At 43.7% G+C, this 22314-nt stretch overlaps 1 protein-coding gene across 5 annotated transcripts in view; it reads right to left on the reverse strand.

Annotated features, from left to right (window-relative positions):
- LOC124782314 (nicotinate phosphoribosyltransferase) overlaps window positions 1-22314 on the reverse strand; it is a 127889-nt gene that overhangs the window by 24802 nt on the left and 80773 nt on the right. For all 5 annotated transcript variants that reach the window (XM_047253929.1, XM_047253928.1, XM_047253932.1 and 2 more), the window contains exon 11: window positions 893-1029. In XM_047253929.1, coding sequence (XP_047109885.1) covers window positions 893-1029 — 137 coding nt within the window. The remainder of the gene's footprint in view (window positions 1-892; window positions 1030-22314) is intronic.

Below are 22314 nucleotides of genomic sequence, written 5' to 3' on the forward strand. Positions count from 1 at the left end.
CACAGATGGACAATCAATAACAATATTAACACAATCTGGAAACAGATATGTTACTCAATAAAAATTAAAATAAAGAAACTGAAACTTAACTGGACACAATGTGAATATCATTCTCGTCATGAAGCAGCTTCATAATAGTAACAAAATACTTGCATCTTACACTGTAAATGCCTCTGTCTTGAACGACTGCTTTCGTAATTTTTCTAAATGTGTAGGAATTTTATAAAATGTGTACATTAAACATTCCATACTATAAGTCTATGTTTTTAACTACTAAACTGAGATGAAGAATTGTTTATGTGCCTTTTGATAGCATAGTGAATCACTGAGTTGTCACCTTTACTCCTTAATTTAGGATCAAGACACTGAAACATTTCTCTTCGTGTTTACATACTATTCTTCTTTCCTAAATTTTTTTTAATGAAACCATCTCTAAAGGCTCAGGAAGAAGCATTAGTCTTTACAAGCTAATATGAATTAGCTGCAATGGGAACAGGGTAGAACAGCACAGAGACACAAAACACATTAAACTCCAAAGTTTATTTTTATAGATGAACCACATAAAGCATGAAATTACGGTTTAATCTTGCAAGTTATTTTTAGACAGTATTGTGCTCCATGTCACACTTTTCGAAAACATATTTAGTGTCAAAAATTTTCAAAGCCGTATTTCCAAGAAAATGATACAGAAGTGTTCCACCGAAGTTCAGATTTTTCAAACATTCAGATATCTCTACTAATGGTAATTGCTGAAATCAATCAATCCCCTAGAAATTATAACTCCCTCTGTCATAGCCCCTTCTGTATCATTTTGTGGCTCTTCAGTTAAATTGGATGTCATCCTTCCATTGCCCTAGAAATCAGTTTTAACATGTGACATGTTCAAACAAACCTTAAGTAATGGCTCCACTCTTGTTGGAATGACATAAGCACGTTTTGATTCTTCAAATGGATGCCTGCACAGCACTTTGTGACCCACCTCCGGTGGTGGCTCTACAGATCTCTTAATTAGATCAATTAGCGCATGCCCTAAAAAATAGAATTTTATCAACATTTACAACGTTATCCACTATGAAAATGTTAACAAGAGATCTGAAAAATCCAAAAAATTACACTTAAGAGAGAGAGAGAGAGAGTGTGTGTGTGTGTGTGTGTGTGTGTGTGTGTGTGTGTGTGTGTGTGTGTGTGTGTGTGCGCGCGCGCGCGCGCAGAGCCAATGTTTTACTCATTATTGTTAAAAATATACTAGAGTTGGACAGGGTACAAAAGATCAGAGAAAGCATACAAGAGCTACACTTTCAGCCTTTTCCTATAGTGTGTATTACTTGATGGCACAGTCCATATCAATTCTGGCAGACTAGGAAAAAATCTTACCTTCATAGTCTCAGACCTTATTGAATTTAGCATATGTTAAAATGAAGGACTAAGTAAGGAACACATCTTTTTTTTCTCCAAAAAAATTTCTGCTCCGAGATACAGCCCTCCGAATATGACAGTGCGCATACCATTTTGAAGATGCGAATTTTGGAAAAAATTTTAAAATTCTGTATCTCTGGAATAGTTCTAGATATTTTGTTGGCTTTTCTTCATTTGAAAGATAATTGCTTTTTGATTACAAAGAAATCCTCCATTTGGACTTATCTGTCAAAGTTCTTTTACTATAACATTCTAAACTTTTTTATAATTTATGCAAAAAAAAATTTCAAAAATGCCAGTCCAAAAAAGTTTGATTTTTTTCCCTGTTGATTAGTACTATATAGTTCTACATTCCCTGAAAAGAAGAGCTTCCACTTTTAGGTTGAACAGGTTTAATAAACAATAGAAATTTTTGCCATACATAAAATCTGTTTCATTATCACATAACAGGCTCATAAAAATAAAAACTAGCCTTATTTAACATAATTTTAGTTTTGAAAGATGAGTAAGAAACTCATTTTTCAAGCATTTTAAATGGTTCCAAAATGTATGTGAAAGGTCCAAAGACAAAGGTTTCATTTTATACAACTTCTGTGCACTTTGTTTTGTACTAAAATTAGCCAGTCAATTAACTAAAAATGTGTTCCACTGCTTCCTTTGATATAGAGAGATGCCTTCGTGTTGAACCAATAGGAATTGAAGCACTTGCAGTCTTCAAAACATTGTGAACAGAAAGTGAGCACTGATGGTGTTGTTGCTGTCCTCCAGCTGGAAATCTATATCCAGGAGCTGGTCCATGTGTTAGCATGTAAAGTTCACTGCAGTTTCATTTAACTCATAACTGGTGTCTGTAATCTCAGCAATCCACCAGTCACCCCCTTCTCAGTTGTGAACCTGAATATTATTCTGCTGTTTCTGAGGTGTTGGCCGAACAAATGAAATTTCTTCTCTCTTGCCCTTTAAAGTGCGTGCAATGTGAGTTCACCCATCACTTTGAGTGCAAAAATGTGTCTTCGGAATTCCTTCCACAGGAGTAGTTTGTTTGAACGATTCTTTTTTCTGCTCACGGAATCCTTCGATTTGCTCTTTGCACGAAAGAATGAGGGCTGTGGATGTGTAAGATTTCACAACTCTCGTAAAATCCTCAGCACGCTGCATCGCAGCTGTATTTGGTCCGGAAAGATTATGTTTTGTTGCATGGCACTTCAGCAGGCCTCCTACACCATCACAAGGCCCCTTTCCATGACCAGTGGCATTGAATACCTGGTCAGTTGGCACAAGCAACTTACTCAATTCAAACAGCTGGTAACAATTCTTAAAATGAGTAGGAGCACCATCAGAAATAATTATGTTCTCTGCCCGTTTGCAGTTTAAGAATTTTGTGCATTGCTAGCCAAGCATGTGCTGAGTCATGTCCTGTGTCATCACTTATAACTGCAACACTTGTGGCCTTGCTTTGAAAATATCTTACTCCTGTAAATACTGAAACCTGGTCGTTACTCCAATGATACCCCTGTACTTCTTGTGGGAGAATTACACACCAGTTCTCAGCAAAATCACAGTGAAGCACTAAACATAGTTCTCCAGTCTGTGCAGACCTCTTCACTTCTGCAATGTGTTGTTGCAATTCTTCAGATGCTGGTGTGTTACTGCTTTCACTGATGATTTACTAAGTTCATCAATGAAACTGTCAAACGCAACAGTTTTCTTAATTTATTTTTCTCCCATGTCACATATGTAATTTCTGCAGAGTTATCTACTACGTCTTCCAGGCCAAGTGTCTGTAAAGACAGTCCTCCCTTTCCAGGGCAGTCACCACATTCTTAAAATAAAAAAGTCCCTCGCTTTACGTCACAGACTACTAACAACTTCACATGCCCAACCAAGATGTCATATGTCATGTGCTCCAGTAAGGTCTTCAAAGTTTCACAGAAAGTTCAAAATTTGTGCAGTACACACATAAACAGACATCTCTAGGTGGCTATGGAGCTACCCACTTAGGTCATAGCACATAAAATTTTGATCTTCCAATACCGTAAGTGAAGTTGTGTAGTTGCTCTTACAAATTCCAAAAGTTTCTTTAATACTGCGAGTCATGTACCTCTTCACTTTCACAACTTTTTGACCTTCAACTGTTACAGTTATAGTGTCTTTTTTTGTTGGCACTCTGGCAAGAACAGTCCCATTTATCTTTCAGATAAAATGACTGCACTATTTGAACTTGAGCTGCTTCAACAGGATGATCATAATAGGGATCTGGTCTTCCAAAGACTCCTTTTACAAACCTCACATTTCTTGATTTCCTACCATGTACTTTGATACTGATGGAACATGGTCCAAAATTGTTTTCTTTGAAAATGTCTCTGGAATAATAGTTAAAACTTGCACCTTTTCACAGCAGGACGCACAACAGCTGATATGATATTTGTGAAAAATTCCTGGCAAGAGGTGCAAGAGTGCTTTGGTTCATTTTCTTCTGAAGATGGAATTTCTACTTTGAAGAGTGTGGTCAGTTTTGCTGTAGGGTATTCATCCATAGCTTTAGTTATTTTCTCTGTGCTTTCTTGATGCATAGAGCTTATGACTTGACTTTACTGACCACAGTTTCTTAACAGGACTAATACCTACCTCTGTAGTTGACTGATTCAGGGTATTTAATTCTTTTCTATTGATGCAAAATCTGCATCATTTGCACCATGGCAGACTTCACCTTTTTCATATAATACCACTGTTATTCTGTCAAAACATTTAGAACACAAAAAGTCATCACTGGGAACAACTTCACTTTGTTTTTTAAACAGTGTCTTCAAATGAGAACACTTATTCCCAACCTGAACAAAGTCTGTTTTTTGTTTGTCTTATATATCACTCTTTTATGGATATGCAAACAGTCAGCACACTTCACTCGCCTGTGGCCCCAGTCAGAACACATTTTGCTGCAATTTAGTTTCTTACGATAAAATAACACATGTAAAGTTAAAAACTATTAGATGGTTTTTTTTTTATTAAACTGAAAGTCTTAACAGAACAACTGAACAAAAACACCTGTTTTACTCTTTGATGGTACAGCACTTAACACCCCTCCTCAATTTAATGATTTTACATTTAACGCTAACAAAAATTAAAATAAACCCAATAAGCACCTCAAAGCAATGAATCTAAGAGCTGGTAAGCCTTTGGTAAAAATATCTGCAATCTGGTCCTCCAAACGTACATGCTCGGCCGCGATGATCCTGCGATGGTGGAGTTGACGCACAAAATTATATTTAACATTGACGTGTCTCAACCGTCGAAGTTCCAATGTTTTCAGTAAACGTATACAGGACTGATTATCCTCAAATATACGAATTGGTAGCTGGAGTGGAATTTGAATATCATCCAGCAAATATTTCACCCAGAGTAACTCAGCTGCAGCTGTTACCAGAGCTACATATTTTGCCTCTGTAGAAGACAAAGCAACACTAGTCTGTTTCTTTGTTGCCCAACAGACGGTGTTTCCAAAACATTTTAATAGATAACTAGAGGTAGATCTTGCCTCTTCTTTTCTATTCCATTTTGCATCAGCATAGGCCAGAAGAACTTCTTGATTCCCCTTTCGATAATGTAGTCTCATATCGATGGTTCCTTTGATATGTCTCAAAACTCTTTTTAAGCTTTTCCAGAGTTGTTCCGATGGATTATTTTGGTATCTGCTCAAGAAGTTGACCATAGCACACAAATCAGGTCTTGTTGCTGTCATTGCGTACATCAAACATCCAATCAACTCTCTGCAAGGCTTATCGATGATTTTTCCTTCCGTGATTTCAAGTTTAACTTCTACAGGCATCTTGACCGGATTACAATCTTGCATGTTGAATCGTTGTAGCAAATTCTTCAAATACGATGTTTGGCTCAGATACATTTCTCCGTTGTTCATAGAACTCTCGATTCCCAAGTATGATTATGGTTCTCCCTGTTCCTTTATTTTGAACTTCTGCTTTAACTTAAAATTTCACTCTGTCCATTTCCTCTCTATTATTTCCTGCCATCAAAATGTCATCAGCATAGAGCACAAAATAAATAACAACTATCTTTAAAATCATACAGTAAAGACATTTATCTGCTTCTGACTGAGTGAATCGATAGACATAAGAAAGGTGTGAATAGAGTGATTCCATGCTAGTGGTGCTTGCTTTACGCCATATAAAGATTTCTGTGATCTGCAAACCAAACCAATTGCGTCTTTCAATTCTTCTCGAATACCCACTCGTTCAGGAATAGTAATGTATATTTCCTCCTTGAGTAATCCAAGAAGAAAACTGGTGGCGACATCAAACTGTTCCAGAACCAGTCCTAGTTGGATTGCAATAACTAGCATTATTCTAACAGTTCAAGTCGAGCCACTGGTGCATATGTTTCATTGTAGTCAAATCCCCTTTTCTGTGAACATCCTTTTGCCACAATTCTAGCCTTGTGTCTTATGATATTTCCACCCTTGTCCTTTTTTAATTTGAACACCCACTTACTGCCAATAGTCTTCCTTCCAGGTGGTAATTTAACATAGATCCATGTCCTGTTTTCCTTTATAGAGTCAGTTTCATCCAGTACAGCTTTATACCAGTATTCCTTATCTTCACGATTTGCAATTTCCTTGTAACTTTTCAGTACATCATCCACAAATGAATAAGCATTGAGTGCAAGGACAGCGTAGTCTTTCAGATATTTAGGATGGTTCCTCTTCCTGGTAGAACATCGAACAGTTTTCTTTTCCGACAAATTTTCAGCTCCCTTTTTGTCACTGGTCAGTTCCGGTATGGGAATTCTTTCATGACCCCCATCACTTGGCATAAACGTTTTCTGGGTATGGTACCGCGTCATAATGTATAAACCTACTGCTGGTGGAGAAAAACCAACGTTTCGGCCATGGTTACAGCAGCCTTCTTTCTCGGTCACTTGGTTTGGCATCTTCTTCGACGTCTTCATTATCACCCTTCTTGAATGATTCCTTTACAGATTCTGGGATCCAGTCCTCAGCTGGTTTACTTTCAAACTCAAACCTTCCTTCGTAGAAAACAATGTTCCTTCCTATGACTATTTTTCCTTCCTCTGGACACCAAAGCCTGTAGCCATTAGGTCAGTAACCAGTAATATAGCATTTTAAGGATTTGCCTTCAAATTTACCTGTTCTCAATTCCTTTGGTAGCAGTAGATAAGCAATACATCCGAACACTCTCAGCATACCCAAATTAGGCTTCTCATTATACCACAAAGCTGCAGGTACCTTTCCTTCCAAAGCCTTGGTAGGACTTCTATTAAGCAGGTACACGGCAGTTGGTTGGTTGGTTTGGGGGATTAAAGGGACCAGACTGCCATGGTCATCGGTCCCTTTGTTCAAAGACAAAGAACACCCACAGAGAATAAAAACAAGGAACAGAAGAGATCACAGACGATACAGAACAAGAGATACTGAGACAAAGACAAGACAAAACAAACTAAAACCACACAGAGTGTGACGGTGGTTGGCCGACCATAGACATAAAAAAGGAAAGGCCAACCACTTAGAAACACATTAAAAAATCAGTGTAAAACCATAGGCCAAAGGCCAGAATCAACACAAAACAATAAAATAAAACAGAAACACTCAGAGTAAATGATAAAATCCCCCTGCCCGAATAAAACTTAAAACTAAGTCAGCCATAGTGGAGTCGTCTGTTAAAAGGGCAGGGAGCGTAGCAGGCAGCGCAAATGTCTGCCTGACCACAGCTAAAAGGGGGCAGGCCAGCAAAATGTGGGCCACTGTCAAAGCTGCCCCACAGCGACATAGAGGAGGGTCCTCCCGGCGCAGTAAATAACTGTGTGTCAGCCGGGAGTGGCCAATGCGGAGCCGGCAAAGAACTACCGAGTCCCTGCGAGTGGCTCGCAGGGATGACCGCCACACAGCCGTCGTCTCCTTGACAGCACGGAGTTTATTGCACATTTGCAGTTCGCGCCATTCATCGTCCCATAGCGCCAAGATTTTGCGGCGGAAGACTGCCCGCAAATCAGTCTCTGGGAGGCCAACGTCCAGAGATGGCTTACTGGTGGCCTCTTTCGCCAGGCGGTCAACATGTTCGTTACCCGGGATACCGACATGACCGGGGGTCCACACAAAGACCACAGAGCGGCCGCAACAGGCGAGAGTATGCAGAGACTCGTGGATAGCCATCACCAAACGAGAACGAGGGAAACACTGGTCGAGAGCTCGTAAACCGCTCAGGGAATCGCTACAGATAACGAAGGACTCACCTGAGCAGGAGCGGATATACTCTAGGGCACGAAAGATGGCGACCAGTTCAGCAGTGTAAACGCTGCAGCCATCCGGCAAGGAACGTTGTTCGGAAAGGTCCCCTAGAGTGAGCGCATATCCGACACGACCAGCAACCATCGAACCGTCAGTGTAAACAACACCAGAGCCCTGATACGTGGCCAGGATGGAATAAAAGTGGCGGCGGAAGGCCTCTGGAGGGACTGAGTCCTTAGGGCCCTGTGCCAAGTCGAGCCGAAGGCTAGGGCGACGAACACACCATGGGGGTGTATGCAAAGTAGCCCGGAAAGGAGGTGGAACAGTGAAACCCTGGAGCCCAGAGAGAAGCTCTTTGACGCGGACCGCTATTGTACAACCAGACCGGGGCCGACGTTCTGGCATACAGACGACCAACCGCGGGAACAGGAGGCGATAGTTTGGATGCCCGGGCGAGCTTAGAACATGGGCAGCATAAGCGGCCAGCAAACGTTGGCGTCGGAACCGCAGTGGAGGTACACCTGCCTCCACTAGTACGCTGTCCACAGGGCTGGTGCGGAAAGCACCAGTGGCAAGGCGTATCCCGCTGTGGAGGATCGGGTCCAGCACCCGTAACGCAGATGGGGATGCTGAGCCATAAGCCAGGCTCCCATAATCCAGACGGGACTGGATTAACGCCTGGTAGAGCTGCAACAGTGTAGAGCGGTCGGCGGCCCAGCGGGTGTTGCTCAAGCATCTCAGAGCGTTTAGATGCCGCCAACACGTCTGTTTCAGCTGCCGGATATGAGGCAGCCAAGTCAACCGGGCATCGAAAACCACCCCCAAAAACCTGTGGGTCTCCACCACAGCAAGGAGTTCGTCGGCAAGATAAAGCCGCGGCTCAGGATGGACTGTTCGGCGCCGGCAGAAATGCTTAACGCGGGTCTTGGCTGCCGAAAACTGAAACCCATGCGCTACAGCCCAAGACTGCGCCTTACGGATAGCGCCCTGTAGCTGACGTTCAACAGCTGCAATGCCAGTAGAGCTGTAATAAAGGCAGAAGTCGTCAGCATACAGGGAAGCGGAGACAGAATTTCCCACGGCCGCAGCAAGCCCGTTAATGGCTATTAAAAACAGACAGACACTTAAAACAGAGCCCTGTGGCACACCGTTCTCCTGGACGTGGGAGGAACTATACGAGGCCGCGACTTGCACGCGGAAGGTACGACACGACAGAAAATTGCGGATAAAAATCGGCAGAGGACCCCGAAGACCCCATCCATGAAGCGCAGAAAGAATGTGATGACGCCATGTCGTATCGTACGCCTTCCGCATGTCGAAAAAGACAGCGACCAGGTGCTGACGGCGGGCAAAAGCAGTACGGATGGCCGACTCCAGACTCACCAGATTGTCGGTGGCGGAGCGGCCTTTACGGAACCCACCCTGAGACGGAGCCAGAAGGCCCCGAGACTCCAGTACCCAATGCAAGCGCCGGCTCACCATCCGTTCAAGCAACTTACAAAGAACGTTGGTGAGGCTAATGGGACGGTAGCTGTCCACCTCCAGAGGGGTCTTCCCAGGTTTCAAAACGGGGACGACAATGCCTTTCCGCCATTGCGACGGAAACTCCCCCCTCGACCCAAAGACGGTTGTAAAGATCGAGAAGGCGCCGCCGGCAGTCCACTGAAAGGTGTTTCAGCATCTGACAGTGGATGCCATCTGGCCCAGGAGCGGTATCAGGGCAAGCAGCTAGGGCACTGTGAAATTCCCACTCACTGAATGGAGCATTGTAAGATTCTGGGTGGTTGGTGTGAAACGAAAGGCTCCGACGTTCCAGCCGCTCTTTAATGGAGCGGAAGGCCTGGGGGTAATTCGCAGAAGCGGAACTCATAGCAAAATGCTCTGCTAAGCGATTTGCAATGACGTCGGAGTCGGTACAAACGGCTCCATTCAGTGAGAGCGCAGGGACGCTGGCAGGGGTCCGATAGCCGTAGACGCGTCGAATCTTGGCCCAGACCTGCGAAGGAGTGACATGGAGGCCAATGGTGGACACATACCGCTCCCAGCACTCCTTCTTGCCTTGGCGGATAAGGAGGCGGGCCCGCGCACGCAGCCGTTTGAAGGCGATAAGGTGGGCTAAGGAGGGATGTCGCTTGTGACGCTGGAGCGTCCGCCGGCGATCTGTAATCGCTTCAGCGATCTCAGGCGACCACCAAGGCACAGCCTTCCGCCGAGCGGACCCAGAAGAACGGGGAATGGCAGATTCGGCGGCAGTAACGATGCCGGTGGTGACAGATTGAACCACCGCATCAATGTCATCAGTAGAGAGAGGCTCAAAAGCGGCAGTGGAGGAGAACAAATCCCAGTCAGCCTTATTCATAGCCCATCTGCTAGGGCGCCCAGAAGAGTGACGCTGTGGTAGTGACAAAAAGAGCGGAAAGTGGTCACTACCACACAGGTCGTCATGCACACTCCATTGGACAGACGGTAAGAGGCTAGGGCTACAGATGGAAAGGTCAATGGCGGAGTAGGTGCCATGCGCCACACTGAAGTGTGTGAAGGCACCATCATTTAACAGCGAGAGATCGAGCTGCGACAACAAATGTTCAACGATGGCGCCTCGGCCTGTGGCCACTGACCCACCCCACAGAGGGTTATGGGCGTTGAAGTCGCCCAATAGCAAGAAAGGCGGCGGCAATTGGGCGACCAGTGCAGCCAGGACATGCTGCGAGACATCACCATCCGGTGGAATGTAAAGACTGCAGACGGTAATAGCCTGTAGCGTCCATACGCGTACAGCGACAGCCTCTAAAGGCGTCTGGAGAGGGACAGACTCGCTGTGCAGAGTGTGAAGGACATATATGCAGACGCCACCAGACACCCTTTCATAAGCTGCTCGGTTCTTGTAATAACCCCGATAGCCACGGAGGGCGGGGGTTCGCATCGCTGGAAACCAAGTTTCCTGGAGAGCAATGCAGAAGAAAGGGCGAAGGCTGAGAAGTTGGCGGAGCTCAGCTAAATGGTGGAAAAAACCGCCGCAGTTCCACTGGAGGATGGTATTGTCCATGGCTGAGAAAGGCGTTAAAGGACTGGGAAGGCAATTTACGCCGCTTGTTCACTCACTGCCACCGATTCAGTACCCGTACGAGAGGCATCCATGGCGTCTGAGGGACCAGCGAGATCAAGGTCCTCAGCGGACGCTAGAATCTCGACTTCATCCTCAGACGCAGAGCGCGAAAGGTGCGGTGGGGTTGGTGCCATCGCAAGTTCCTTGGCCTTAGAGGTCTTTCTCTTGGACTTCTCTCGCTGAACCTTGGGGTTCACCGGCTGGGAAGGCTTCACCGATTCAGTCTCCGGGACAGAGGAGGATCGTGAAGCCCTACGCCCGGCCGCTGGTGAGGACTTATGCCACTGGTGGCAGTCATCCTTCCCGCTGGTGGAACCCTGGGAAGGGAGGGTCCCAAGGGAACTCTTACGGGCGAGAGTAGCCGAAGAAGTTAGACGCTTCTCCGGCTGAGAAGCAGGGACGGACGTCCCCGACGGGTGGGAGGAGGTTGCTCCCGAGGTAGGTGGTGCAGGAGCAACCGGTTGGGTAGAGCCCCCCCACGGGCAAGGGGGCAGGAGGAGTCTTACTGCTTATCGAGCTGGCTGGAAGTCTCGAAACTGATGGAGCTAGCACAGTTGTTGTAGCAGCTGCATAAGTAGATGTCATTCTCACAGGATGGAGTCTGTCATATTTCCGTTTGGCCTCAGTATAGGTCAGCCGGTCCAGGGTCTTATATTCCATGATTTTGCGCTCTTTCTGAAAGACTTTGCAGTCAGGCGAGCAAGGTGAATGGTGCTCCCCGCAGTTGACGCAGATGGGAGGCGGGGCACATGGAGTATCGGGATGAGATGGGCGTCCGCAATCGCGACATGTGAGGCTGGAAGTGCAGCGGGAAGACATATGGCCGAACTTCCAGCACTTGAAGCACCGCATCGGGGGAGGGATATAGGGCTTGACGTCACATCGGTAGACCATCACCTTGACCTTTTCCGGTAACGTATCACCCTCGAAGGCCAAGATGAAGGCACCGGTAGCAACCTGATTGTCCCTCGGACCCCGATGAACGCGCCGGACGAAATGAACACCTCTACGTTCTAAGTTGGCGCGCAGCTCGTCATCAGACTGCAAAAGGAGATCCCTATGGAAAATAACACCCTGGACCATATTTAAACTCTTATGTGGTGTAATAGAAACGTTAACATCCCCCAACTTGTCACAAGCAAGTAACCTGCGGGACTGGGCGGAGGATGCCGTTTGTATCAGTACTGACCCAGAGCGCAGTTTAGACAAGCCCTCCACCTCCCCAAACTTGTCCTCTAAATGCTCGACGAAGAACTGAGGCTTTGTGGAGAGAAAAGACTCCCCATCAGCTCTCGTGCAAACTAAGAATCGGGGCGAATAACTGTTACCTCCATCCTGAGACTTACGCTCTTCCCACGGCGTGGCCAGGGAGGGGAACGTTTTCGGATCGTACTTCTGAGCATTAAATTGAGCCCGAGAACGCTTAGAGACTGCTGGCGGCTGGCCGCCAGCAAGAGATGATGTACCACGCTTCATTGCGGATCATCCGCCCTGATGCCACCTACTCCGACCAAGGGCCCTCCCCACGGGCGCCATCCAGCCACAGCAAAGGCCACCTGGCAGGATGGCCATTGCCGGGAGTCCTGATGCCCCAGGGAGATGGGCATCTACTCCTTGGCATACGTGGGGAGTGAACGGCACAGGCATCAGTAGAGCGATCCCTGTGTTGTCAGGGGGCTACAACCAAGAGGGTACATGGCGACCCCACCACAACGGACTGGCTACCGTGCTGGATCTTAGGTGCAAAAATGGCCAAGGTCGTCGTCACAGTTAAAAGAAACACTGCAGAGTGCAGCGTGGTAATCGCCCAAGAGATCGAAAACGAGCGGGACACCATTGCAACGACGAGAAAGACGGCTATAGGTCTAATTGCACGAAGGATACAGTGCACCATGTAAGGTGCCCTTCCCCAATTGGCTCGCTCTTCGGAATAATTTAGATAGATGGAGGTCAAACCCGAGAGGGGACCATCACATAAGGCCGAAACGTTTGAGACTCCTTTTAGTCGCCTCTTACGACAGGCAGGAATACCGCGGGCCTATTCTTACCCCCGAACACGGCAGTACGAACAGCTTCTGACCAGAACATTTTATCTAATTTACACTGAAGCACCATACAATGAGCTTTCTCAATAATAGTTCTGTTCATTAGCTCTGAAACACAATTTTGCTGATGAGTATATCTGACTGTAAACTCAAACTGTATTCCTTGCCCTTCAAAACACAGTTTCAATTCATTTGACATGTATTCACGACCACTATCACAGTGCAGTCTACTAATCTTCAAGTTGAAATAAGCTGTAGCCATGGTATGAAACATCTTCAGACAATGAGTTACCTCTAACTTTGATTCCAGTGCATAGGCCACTGTGAAATGCGTAAAGTCATCGACGAACATGAGCACATACTTCTTTCTATCGAATGATTCCGGTGCAATTGGCCCACACAGATCACTGTGGGTCAACTGAAAAGGTTTCGTGGTACATTTCCTATTGTGATTGTATGGCAGCTGTGACTTTTTCCTTCAATCCAATTTGAACATTGTTCCGTGGAGATTGTTGAAGTGTCCAGTTCCATATCATCAACTAGTGACTGGAGGCGTTTAATGTTACCATAACTCAAATGGCCTAATCTGCTATGCCACAGTTTCGCATTAGTTGCAGTTGAAGCAGCTGACACAGGTTTTCGTTGCAAAAGATTTACAACATATAACTGAGATTCATTCCTATTTGCAATGGCAACAGTTACTTTTATTTTTTTAATTAAACCTTGAGCCTTTTCAAATGTGATACTAAAACCATTCATTTCCAATTTTCTAACTGACAGCAAATTATAATTAACATCAGGCACAGATAAAACATCTTTAATCGTTAGCTGAATTTCCTTTCCTTTTACCACACTAGTGACTTTAATTTCTCCTTTTACTTTAGGCTCAAGAAAAATGCCTGACTTAGCTACTCTGACTTTAATTGGCTGTTCCAGTTCCCTTAAATTAGTGAGAGGTATCTTACTGTTTATCAGATGTTCCGTTGCTCCAGAGTCCAAGAACAATTTTATGTTGTTTGTTGACTGATCTTCATTTGATGCTGCAAAATAAAACCCATCTTCTTCTTTGCCGTTAGTTACGACCACAGAGTTAATGATTCCTGAGTTCTTGTTTGGTACCTTTACTCTAACAATTAGCCGTTTTGTGACCAGCTTCCCGCAACAGTCACAAGTAAAGTTCAAAGAAGTTCCTTGTTGACATTTTGTTTTACTGGTGTCTGAAAAACCCTTTTTTTGATACCGTTAAGTCTGAAAATCTGTAGGAGACAGTGTTACAGTGTTCACCATTTCTGTTTTTCCTGACAACTCCCTTCCGCTTTGATTCTTCATCCAGTAGCCTATTTTTCATGAAGCTCAGCGTCAAGTCTTTCACTGAGAGGGCTTCAATTGCAGTGACCATTATGTTGTATTCTGTAGGCATCGTTATAAGCAAATGGCACACTATGTCCGTTTCTTCAACAGTAGCTCCAGTCGAACGTAAATCACAAATCAGTTTATCAAACTTCAGAAAGTGGTTAAATAGCAAATCATTTGTTGTGTTAAATTTCATAGTTAACAATTGTTTTTCCAACAGATGTTGACCAGCAATTCCTTTTCTCTCTAGCGTATTGCACAGAGAGGTCCATGAATCAAAAGAAGTTACATTATCTTTCGTGTATTCTACATCTACATCTACATTTATACTCCGCAAGCCACCCAACGGTGGGTGGCAGAGGGCACTTTACGTGCCACTGTCATTACCTCCCTTTTCTGTTCCAGTCACATATGGTTCGCGGGAGGAACGACTGTCTGAAAGCCTCCGTGCATGCTCGAATCTCTCTAATTTTACATTCGTGATCTCCTCGGGAGGTATAAGTAGGGGGAAGCAATATATTCAATACCTCATCCAGAAATGCACCCTCTCGAAACCTGGCGAGCAAGCTACACCGCGATGCAGAGTGCCTCTCGAGTTTGCTAAACATCTCCGTAACGCTATCACGCTTACCAAATAACCCTGTGACGAAACGCGCCGCTCTTCTTTGGATCTTCTCTATCTCCTCCACCAACGCGATCTGGTACAGATCCCACACTCATGAGCAACACTCAAGTATAGGTTGAATGAGTGTTTTGTAAGCCACCTCCTTTGTTGATGGACTACATTTTCTAAGGACTCTTCCAATGAATCTCAACCTGGTACCCACCTTACCAACAATTAATTTTATATGATCATTCCACTTCAAATCGTTCCGCACGCATACTCCCACATATTTTACAGAAGTAACTGCTACCAGTGTTTGTTCCGCTATCATATAATCATACAATAAAGGATCCTTCTTTCTATGTATTCGCAATACATTACATTTGTCTATGTTAAGGATCAGTTGCCACTCCTTGCACCAAGTGCCTATCCACTGCAGATCTTCCTGCATTTCGCTACAATTTTCTAATGCTGCAACTTCTCTGTATACTACAGCATCATCCACGAAAAGCCGCATGGAACTTCCGACACTGTCTACTAGGTCATTTATATATATTGTGAAAAGCAATGGTCCCATAACACTCCCCTGTGGCACGCCAGAGGTTACTTTAACGTCTGTAGACGTCTCTCTATTGATAACAACATGCTGTGTTCTGTTTGCTAAAAACTCTTCAATCCAGCCACACAGCTGGTCTGATATTACGTAGGCTCTTACTTTGTTTATCAGGCGACAGTGCGGAACTGTATCGAACGTCTTCCGGAAGTCAAGGAAAATAGCATCTACCTGGGAGCCTGTATCTAATATTTTCTGGGTCTCAAGAACAAATAAAGCGAGTTGGGTCTCACATGATCGCTGTTTCCGGAATCCATTTTGATTCCTAGAGAGTAGATTCTGGGTTTCCAAAAACGACATGATATGCGAGCAAAAAACATGTTCTAAAATTCTACAACATATCGACGTCCGAGATATAGGTCTATAGTTTAGCGCATCTGCTCGACGACCCTTCTTGAAAACTGGGACTACCTGTGCTCTTTTCCAATCATTTGGAACCTTCCGTTCCTCTAGAGACTTGCGGTACACGGCTGTTAGAAGGGGGGCAAGTTCTTTCGCGTACTCTGTGTAGAATCAAATTGGTATCCCGTCAGGTCCAGTGGACTTTCCTCTGCTGAGTGGTTCCAATTGCTTTTCTATTCCTTGGACACTTATTTCGATGTCAGCCATTTTTCGTTTGTGCGAGGATTTAGAGAAGGAACTGCAGTGCGGTCTTCCTCTGTGAAACAGCTTTGGAAAAAGGTGTTTAGTATTTCAGCTTTACGCGTGTCATTCTCTGTTTCAATGCCATCATCATCCCGGGGTGTCTGGATATGCTGTTTCGAGCCACTTACTGATTTAACGTAAGACCAGAACTTCCTAGGATTTTCTGTCAAGTCAGTACATAGAATTTTACTTTCGAATTCACTGAATGCTTCACGCATAGCCCTTCTTACACTAACTTTGAAATAGTTTAGCTTCTGTTTGTCTGACAGGTTTTGGCTGCATTTACACTTTGAGTGAAGCTCTCTTTGCTTTCGCAGTAGTTTCCTAACTTTGTTGTTGAACCACGGTGGGTTTTTCCCGTCCCTCACAGTTTTACTCGGCACGTACCTGTCTAAAATGCATTTTACGATTGCCTTGAACTTTTTCCATAAACACTCATCATTGTCAGTGTCAGAACAGAAATTTTCATTTTGATCTGTTACGTAGTCTGAAATCTGCCTTCTATTACTCTTGCTAAACAGATAAACCGTCCTCCCTTTTTTATATTCCTATTTACTTCCATATTCAGGGATGCCGCAACGGCCTTATGATCACTGATTCCCTGTTCTGCGCTTACAGAATCGAAAAGTTCGGGTCTGTTTGTTATCAGTAGGTCCAAGATGTTATCTCCATAAGTCGGTTCCCTGTTTAATTGCTCGAGGTAATTTTCGGATAGTGCACTCAATGTAATGTCACTCGATGCTCTGTCCCTACCACCCGTCCTAAACATCTGAGTGTCCCAGTCTATATCTGGTAAATTAAAATCTCCACCTAAGACTATAACATGCTGAGAAAATTTATGTGAAATGTATTCCAAATTTTGTCTCAGTTGTTCTGCCACTATTGCTGCTGAGTCGGGAGGCCGGTAAAAGGAGCCAACTATTAACTTAGCTCGGTTGTCGAGTGTAACCTCCACCCATAATAATTCACAGGAACTATCCACTTCTACTTCACTACAGGATAAACTACTACTAACAGCGACAAACATGCCACCACCGGTTGCATGCAATCTATCCTTTCTAAGCACCGTCTGTGCCTTTGTAAAAATTTTGGCAGATATTAATCTCTGGCTTCAGCCAGCTTTCTGTACCTATAACGATTTCAGCTTCGGTGCTTTCTATCAGCGCTTGAAGTTCCGATACTTTACCAATGCAGCTTCAACAGTACTGCTGCCCTTTCTGTACTTGCCTGAGGCCATTATAACCTAAAAAACCGCCCAGTCCATGCCACACAACCCCTGCTACCCGTGTAGTCACTTGCTGCGTGTAGTGGACTCCTAACCTATCCAGTGCAACCCGAAACCCCACCCTATGGCGCAAGTTGAGAAAACTGCAGCCCACACGGTCGCAGAATCGTCTCAGCCTCTGATTCAGACCCTCCTCTCGGCTCTGTACCAAAGGTCCGCAGTCAGTCCTGTCGACGATGCTGCAGATGGTGAGCTCTGCTTTCATCCCGCTAGCGAGACTGGCAGTCTTCACCAAATCAGTTAGCCGGCGGAAGCCAGAGAAGATTTCCTCTGATCCATAGCGACACACATCATTGGTGCCGACATGAGCGACCACCTGCAGATGGGTGCACCCTGTACCCTTCATGGCATCCGGAAGGACCCTTTCCACATCTGGAATGACTCCCCCCGGTATGCACACGGAGTGCACATTGGTTTTCTTCCCCTCTCTTGCTGCCATATCCCTAAGGGGCTGCAGATTCCTCGACTTGCGCCATAGGGTGGGGTTTCGGGTTCCACTGGATAGGTTAGGAGTCCACTACACGCAGCAAGTGACTACACGTTGGAGCTCCCAACTACCAGTAAGCCCACCCTCTGCGACCGCCCGGATCTCGCAGACTGAGGGACAACCTCTGGAACAGGACAAGCAGCCATGTCCAGCCAAAGATCAGTATCAGCCTGAGACAGAGCCTGAAACCGGTTCATAGACAAACTGGAGAGGTCTTCCGTTCAGCCCTCCGGAATGTCTTTCGCCCCCTGCCACACCTCGAGACGACCTCCCACTCTACCCCAGGTGAGGGATCAGCCTCAATGTGGGCAGTATCCTGGGCAGCCACAGTAGTAGTCCGATTGGGGGATGCGTGGGACGAGCTGGCCGTCCCTGACAAACCCCCATCCGGACCCCCCACAGTGATGCCCATTGGCAACAGCCTCAAGCTGTGTGACCGAAGCCAACACTGCCTGAAGCTGGGAGTGAAGGGATGCCAACTCAGCCTGCATCCGAACACAGCAGTTGCAGTCCCTATCCATGCTAAAAACTGTTGTGCAAAGAACGTCTGAACTAATCTACAGAGAGTGCAAACAAATCGACACAAAATTTAAACAGTTATTAAAATACAAGATTGCCTAGTAAATGCAGTAATGCTGCTACTGGCGCACTGCTGACACACTGCTTGGCGGCGGAAGGAGACTACGCGATTTTACACTATTCGGGTACTAAAACGTGATGCTACAACTCTCAAATACTATAATATGCCCGAAATTTATGAATTAAACAATGCAAATACCAAAAACATGCAAAGAAATTAAGAATTAAACTATGTAACAAATAAGTGAGCTAAGAGTATACGACTTGCTGCTGCAGCTGCTTATCCAACGGCGGCAGGGAGCACACTGGCTGTGATCAACCGACACTGGCCGTTCAAAACAAAAACAGAAGACAGACGACTACACGAATTTACACTATTCAGGTACTAAAACGTGATGCTACAACTCTCAAATACTATAATGCAAGTGACGGTCGGCAATGTGTTGATCAGGATGAGACTTACATTTACAATCTTGTTTAGCCATTTCAGCCAATCTTGTTTCCTTTGCGGCATGCTACATGTTCTCCTCTCCATTGACAAATTCCACCTTTGTGAGATAATTCGCTTGCACAAATGGTAATAGTTCCAGTTCCTCGAGGAGATTCTCCATCCTGACTTTCCAGTTGAATTCGTTCCATCGAATAAAAAAATACGATATTTTTCCACTTCAGTTGCCATCTCGACTTAACTTTACGTGAGAGTACACTTGGGGCCAGGTATTTATCGCATATTGTGTATATTTAATACAAACCTGAGCCCATAACCTGGTGTAATTTAGTTTCTTACGATAAAATAACACACGTAAAGTTAAAAACTATTAGATGGTTTTTTTATTTAACTGAAAGTCTTGACAGGGCAACTGAACAAAAATGCCTGTTTTACTCTTTGATGGTACAGCACTTAACCGAGTCACATAGAGAATCATTAAAATTTGATTCTTAACACATTTCAAACAGTCTTTTTCACAAACATACTGCAACTGTGTCAACTGGCAAATTCCTCACAGAAACACAGAACTCACTGGATGGTCTCAGATTTCTTAGAAGCCTCTTCAGTAAACAAATTAGCAGTGAACAACTACAATACAGAAACCTGCAACGAACAACCATGACAAAGAAACTGACAAGAAACTACAACAAAGTGTATGAAATACCTCCAAAATAAAACTGAAAAGAAATAACTGCAACAAAGACTAAAAAAAAAAACACACACACATTGCAACAAAGAAATTAGTAAGAAACAACTTCATCAAAGACATACACTAGCCTTGAAAGATAAAAAAAATGATTTTTTAAAAATAAAACCTGTCCAACTTAAAAGTGGAAGCTCTCGTTTACAGAGAATATGGTACCAATCAACAGAAAAAAATCAAACTTTTCTGGACTGGCATTAGAAAAAAGTTCTGTAGATTATGAAAAAATTCAAAAGGCGACAGTAAAAGAACTTTGACAACTATGGCCAAAAGGAGGATGCCATTGTAATCATACAGCAATTCTCTCAAATAAAAAAACTCTAACAAAGTATCTAGAACTGTTACAGAGATACAGCGTTTTAAAAATTTTTCTGAAATTTGCATCTTCAAAATGGTGTTTGCAGTGTCATCTTTGGAGGCCTTAACTCGAGGCAGGAATTTTTTTGGAGAAAACAAAAAAAAAAGTGTTTCTTACTTACTCTTGAATTTTAGCATTTGCTAAATTCAATAACATGCGAGACTATGAAGGTAAAACCCCCCATGCCTGAAGTGATATGGATTATGCCGGATGTAAGTTTGACTTTTTTTATAATCGGAGGGTTGGTGCAACTTTTCTTTCTTCCACCATTTATACCTCTTCCCCTTTTTCAATACAGCAAAGAAAGAATAATATACTTTGTAGGGCGAGGAGAGTCTTCACCCACAAATGCAACAACATAAATTATTGTGCAGGTCTGAGGTCTGACACACACACACACACACACACACACACACACACACACACACACACACCTCCATAAATAAAAATGTGTATGTTCATTTGTTCAAAATCTTAAATTTCTGAAATATCCCTAACTGCTTTGAAATTTTAATACAATATTACATTCAAATATGTCTGTGTTTTATATACCTATTAGAGTGCCATCTTATAATATATAAATTAATATTTAATATAGAAAGGGGAAACGATGTTATCAAAAACCTCAAGAAGTACTTGACTGATTGTACTTCAAATTCTAATCCGATACTCTAATGAATATTCGGATGGACTCTTCAAATTTTTAGGACTCTCATATGGACATAAATATTCTTTTAAACAACAATGTACAGGTTTTTACTGTTAAAACCAATTGCAAGAGAGAAAATGTGTTTTGCTCTTCTGTAAATATGTGTGGTTTTGTTTTCTTTCTTTTAATCAGTTTTAACTACAATAGGAGGGCACTTAAACCATTAGAAAGACTGATTCTCCCATACAGATTTTTTTTCCTCATTATAAATATTTTTAAACAAAAATTGTACACACAATGATGCGCTGTTTTACTTTTCTTCTCAGATTAGGATTAAAAAGGTTCAAGATCAAAGAGACAGGAGGGTGGGGAGGGGAGCAGATGGACACAGAAGAGGGAAGGAGGAGATGGACATAGAGAGGAGGAGGATGAGAAGACGGACAAAGAGAAGGGGAAGAGGAGATTAGGATGTAAATCCAATTCCCACACATATTTAGCAACTAAGAAGCACTGCCACATTTGCTAGTTTAAAAATATATTTCACTCAAAGACTTTGACATTTTTAAAATTTCCTATTAGGATAAAGAAACAGGAAAATTTTATAAATGGAAGAAAAATTCATTCAAATCATCAGTGAGGACATCACATACAGTGAATGAAAATGAAGTAACAATAGAACAACATACACTAAAATTCACAAGCACACTTAATAGTGATCTGGAAGCAGTTGATAGGTCACAAATTAAAGTTACAGGTAATGAAAATAAGAAGAGTTTACTGAAAGGAAATAAACAGAAAAAAGATTAACAGAAAACAGGAATTAAATTCAGGGCACAACGGCAAACAAAATGTGAGTTGCTACTAAGATGATTCAGTGATAGGGGAAAACGGGCTTTGGGAACAAACAGAAAAATATGAGAAAGAAATGAAAAGGTGGGTGTGGGGAGGAGGGGGGGGGGGGGGGGGATGAAGAAACAAGATAAAAACACGGAAACAATTATAGTTGAACTGAACAAAAGAGCTATTTCATTTCATGTAAAAATCAGAATGTGAAATGTTATACAGATGGTGGTAGTGTCACATACACAAGATATAAAAGGGCAGCTCATTGGCAGAGCTGTCATTTGTACACAAATGATTCATGTGAAAAGATCTCCAAAGTGATTATTGCTGCATGATGGGAATTAACATGCCTGGAACACAGAATGGTAATTGGGGCTAGACACATGGGACACTTCATTTTGGAAATAGTTTGGATATTCAGTGTTTCAAGATCCACAGTGCCAAGTGTGTGCAGAAAATACCACATTTCAGGCATTACCTCTCACCACAGACAAACTGTAGTCTATGGCCTTCCCTTAATGAATGACAGCAGCAGCATTTGCATAGAGTTGTCAATGCTAACAGACAAGCAACACTGCATGAAATAACCGCAGAAATCAATGTGGGGCCTATGACGAATATATTTTAGGACAGTGCAGCAAAATTTGGCATTAATGGGCTATGGCAGCAAGGTTTTGTCTCACAAGTCTCAATTTCAGTTGGTAAGAGCTGATAGTAGGATTTGAGTTTGGTGCAGACCCCACAAAGCCGTGGACCCATGTTGTTAAAAAGGCTCTATGCAAGCTGGTGGTGGCTCCACAATGGTGTGAGCTGTATTTACATGATATGGTCCCCGAACTGAACTGATCATTGATTGGAAATCAATAATGTAGGAAAAGA

This window comes from Schistocerca piceifrons, chromosome 1 (genome assembly GCF_021461385.2).
Source record: "Schistocerca piceifrons isolate TAMUIC-IGC-003096 chromosome 1, iqSchPice1.1, whole genome shotgun sequence".
In the NCBI taxonomy this organism is placed as follows: Eukaryota; Metazoa; Arthropoda; class Insecta; order Orthoptera; family Acrididae; genus Schistocerca; species Schistocerca piceifrons.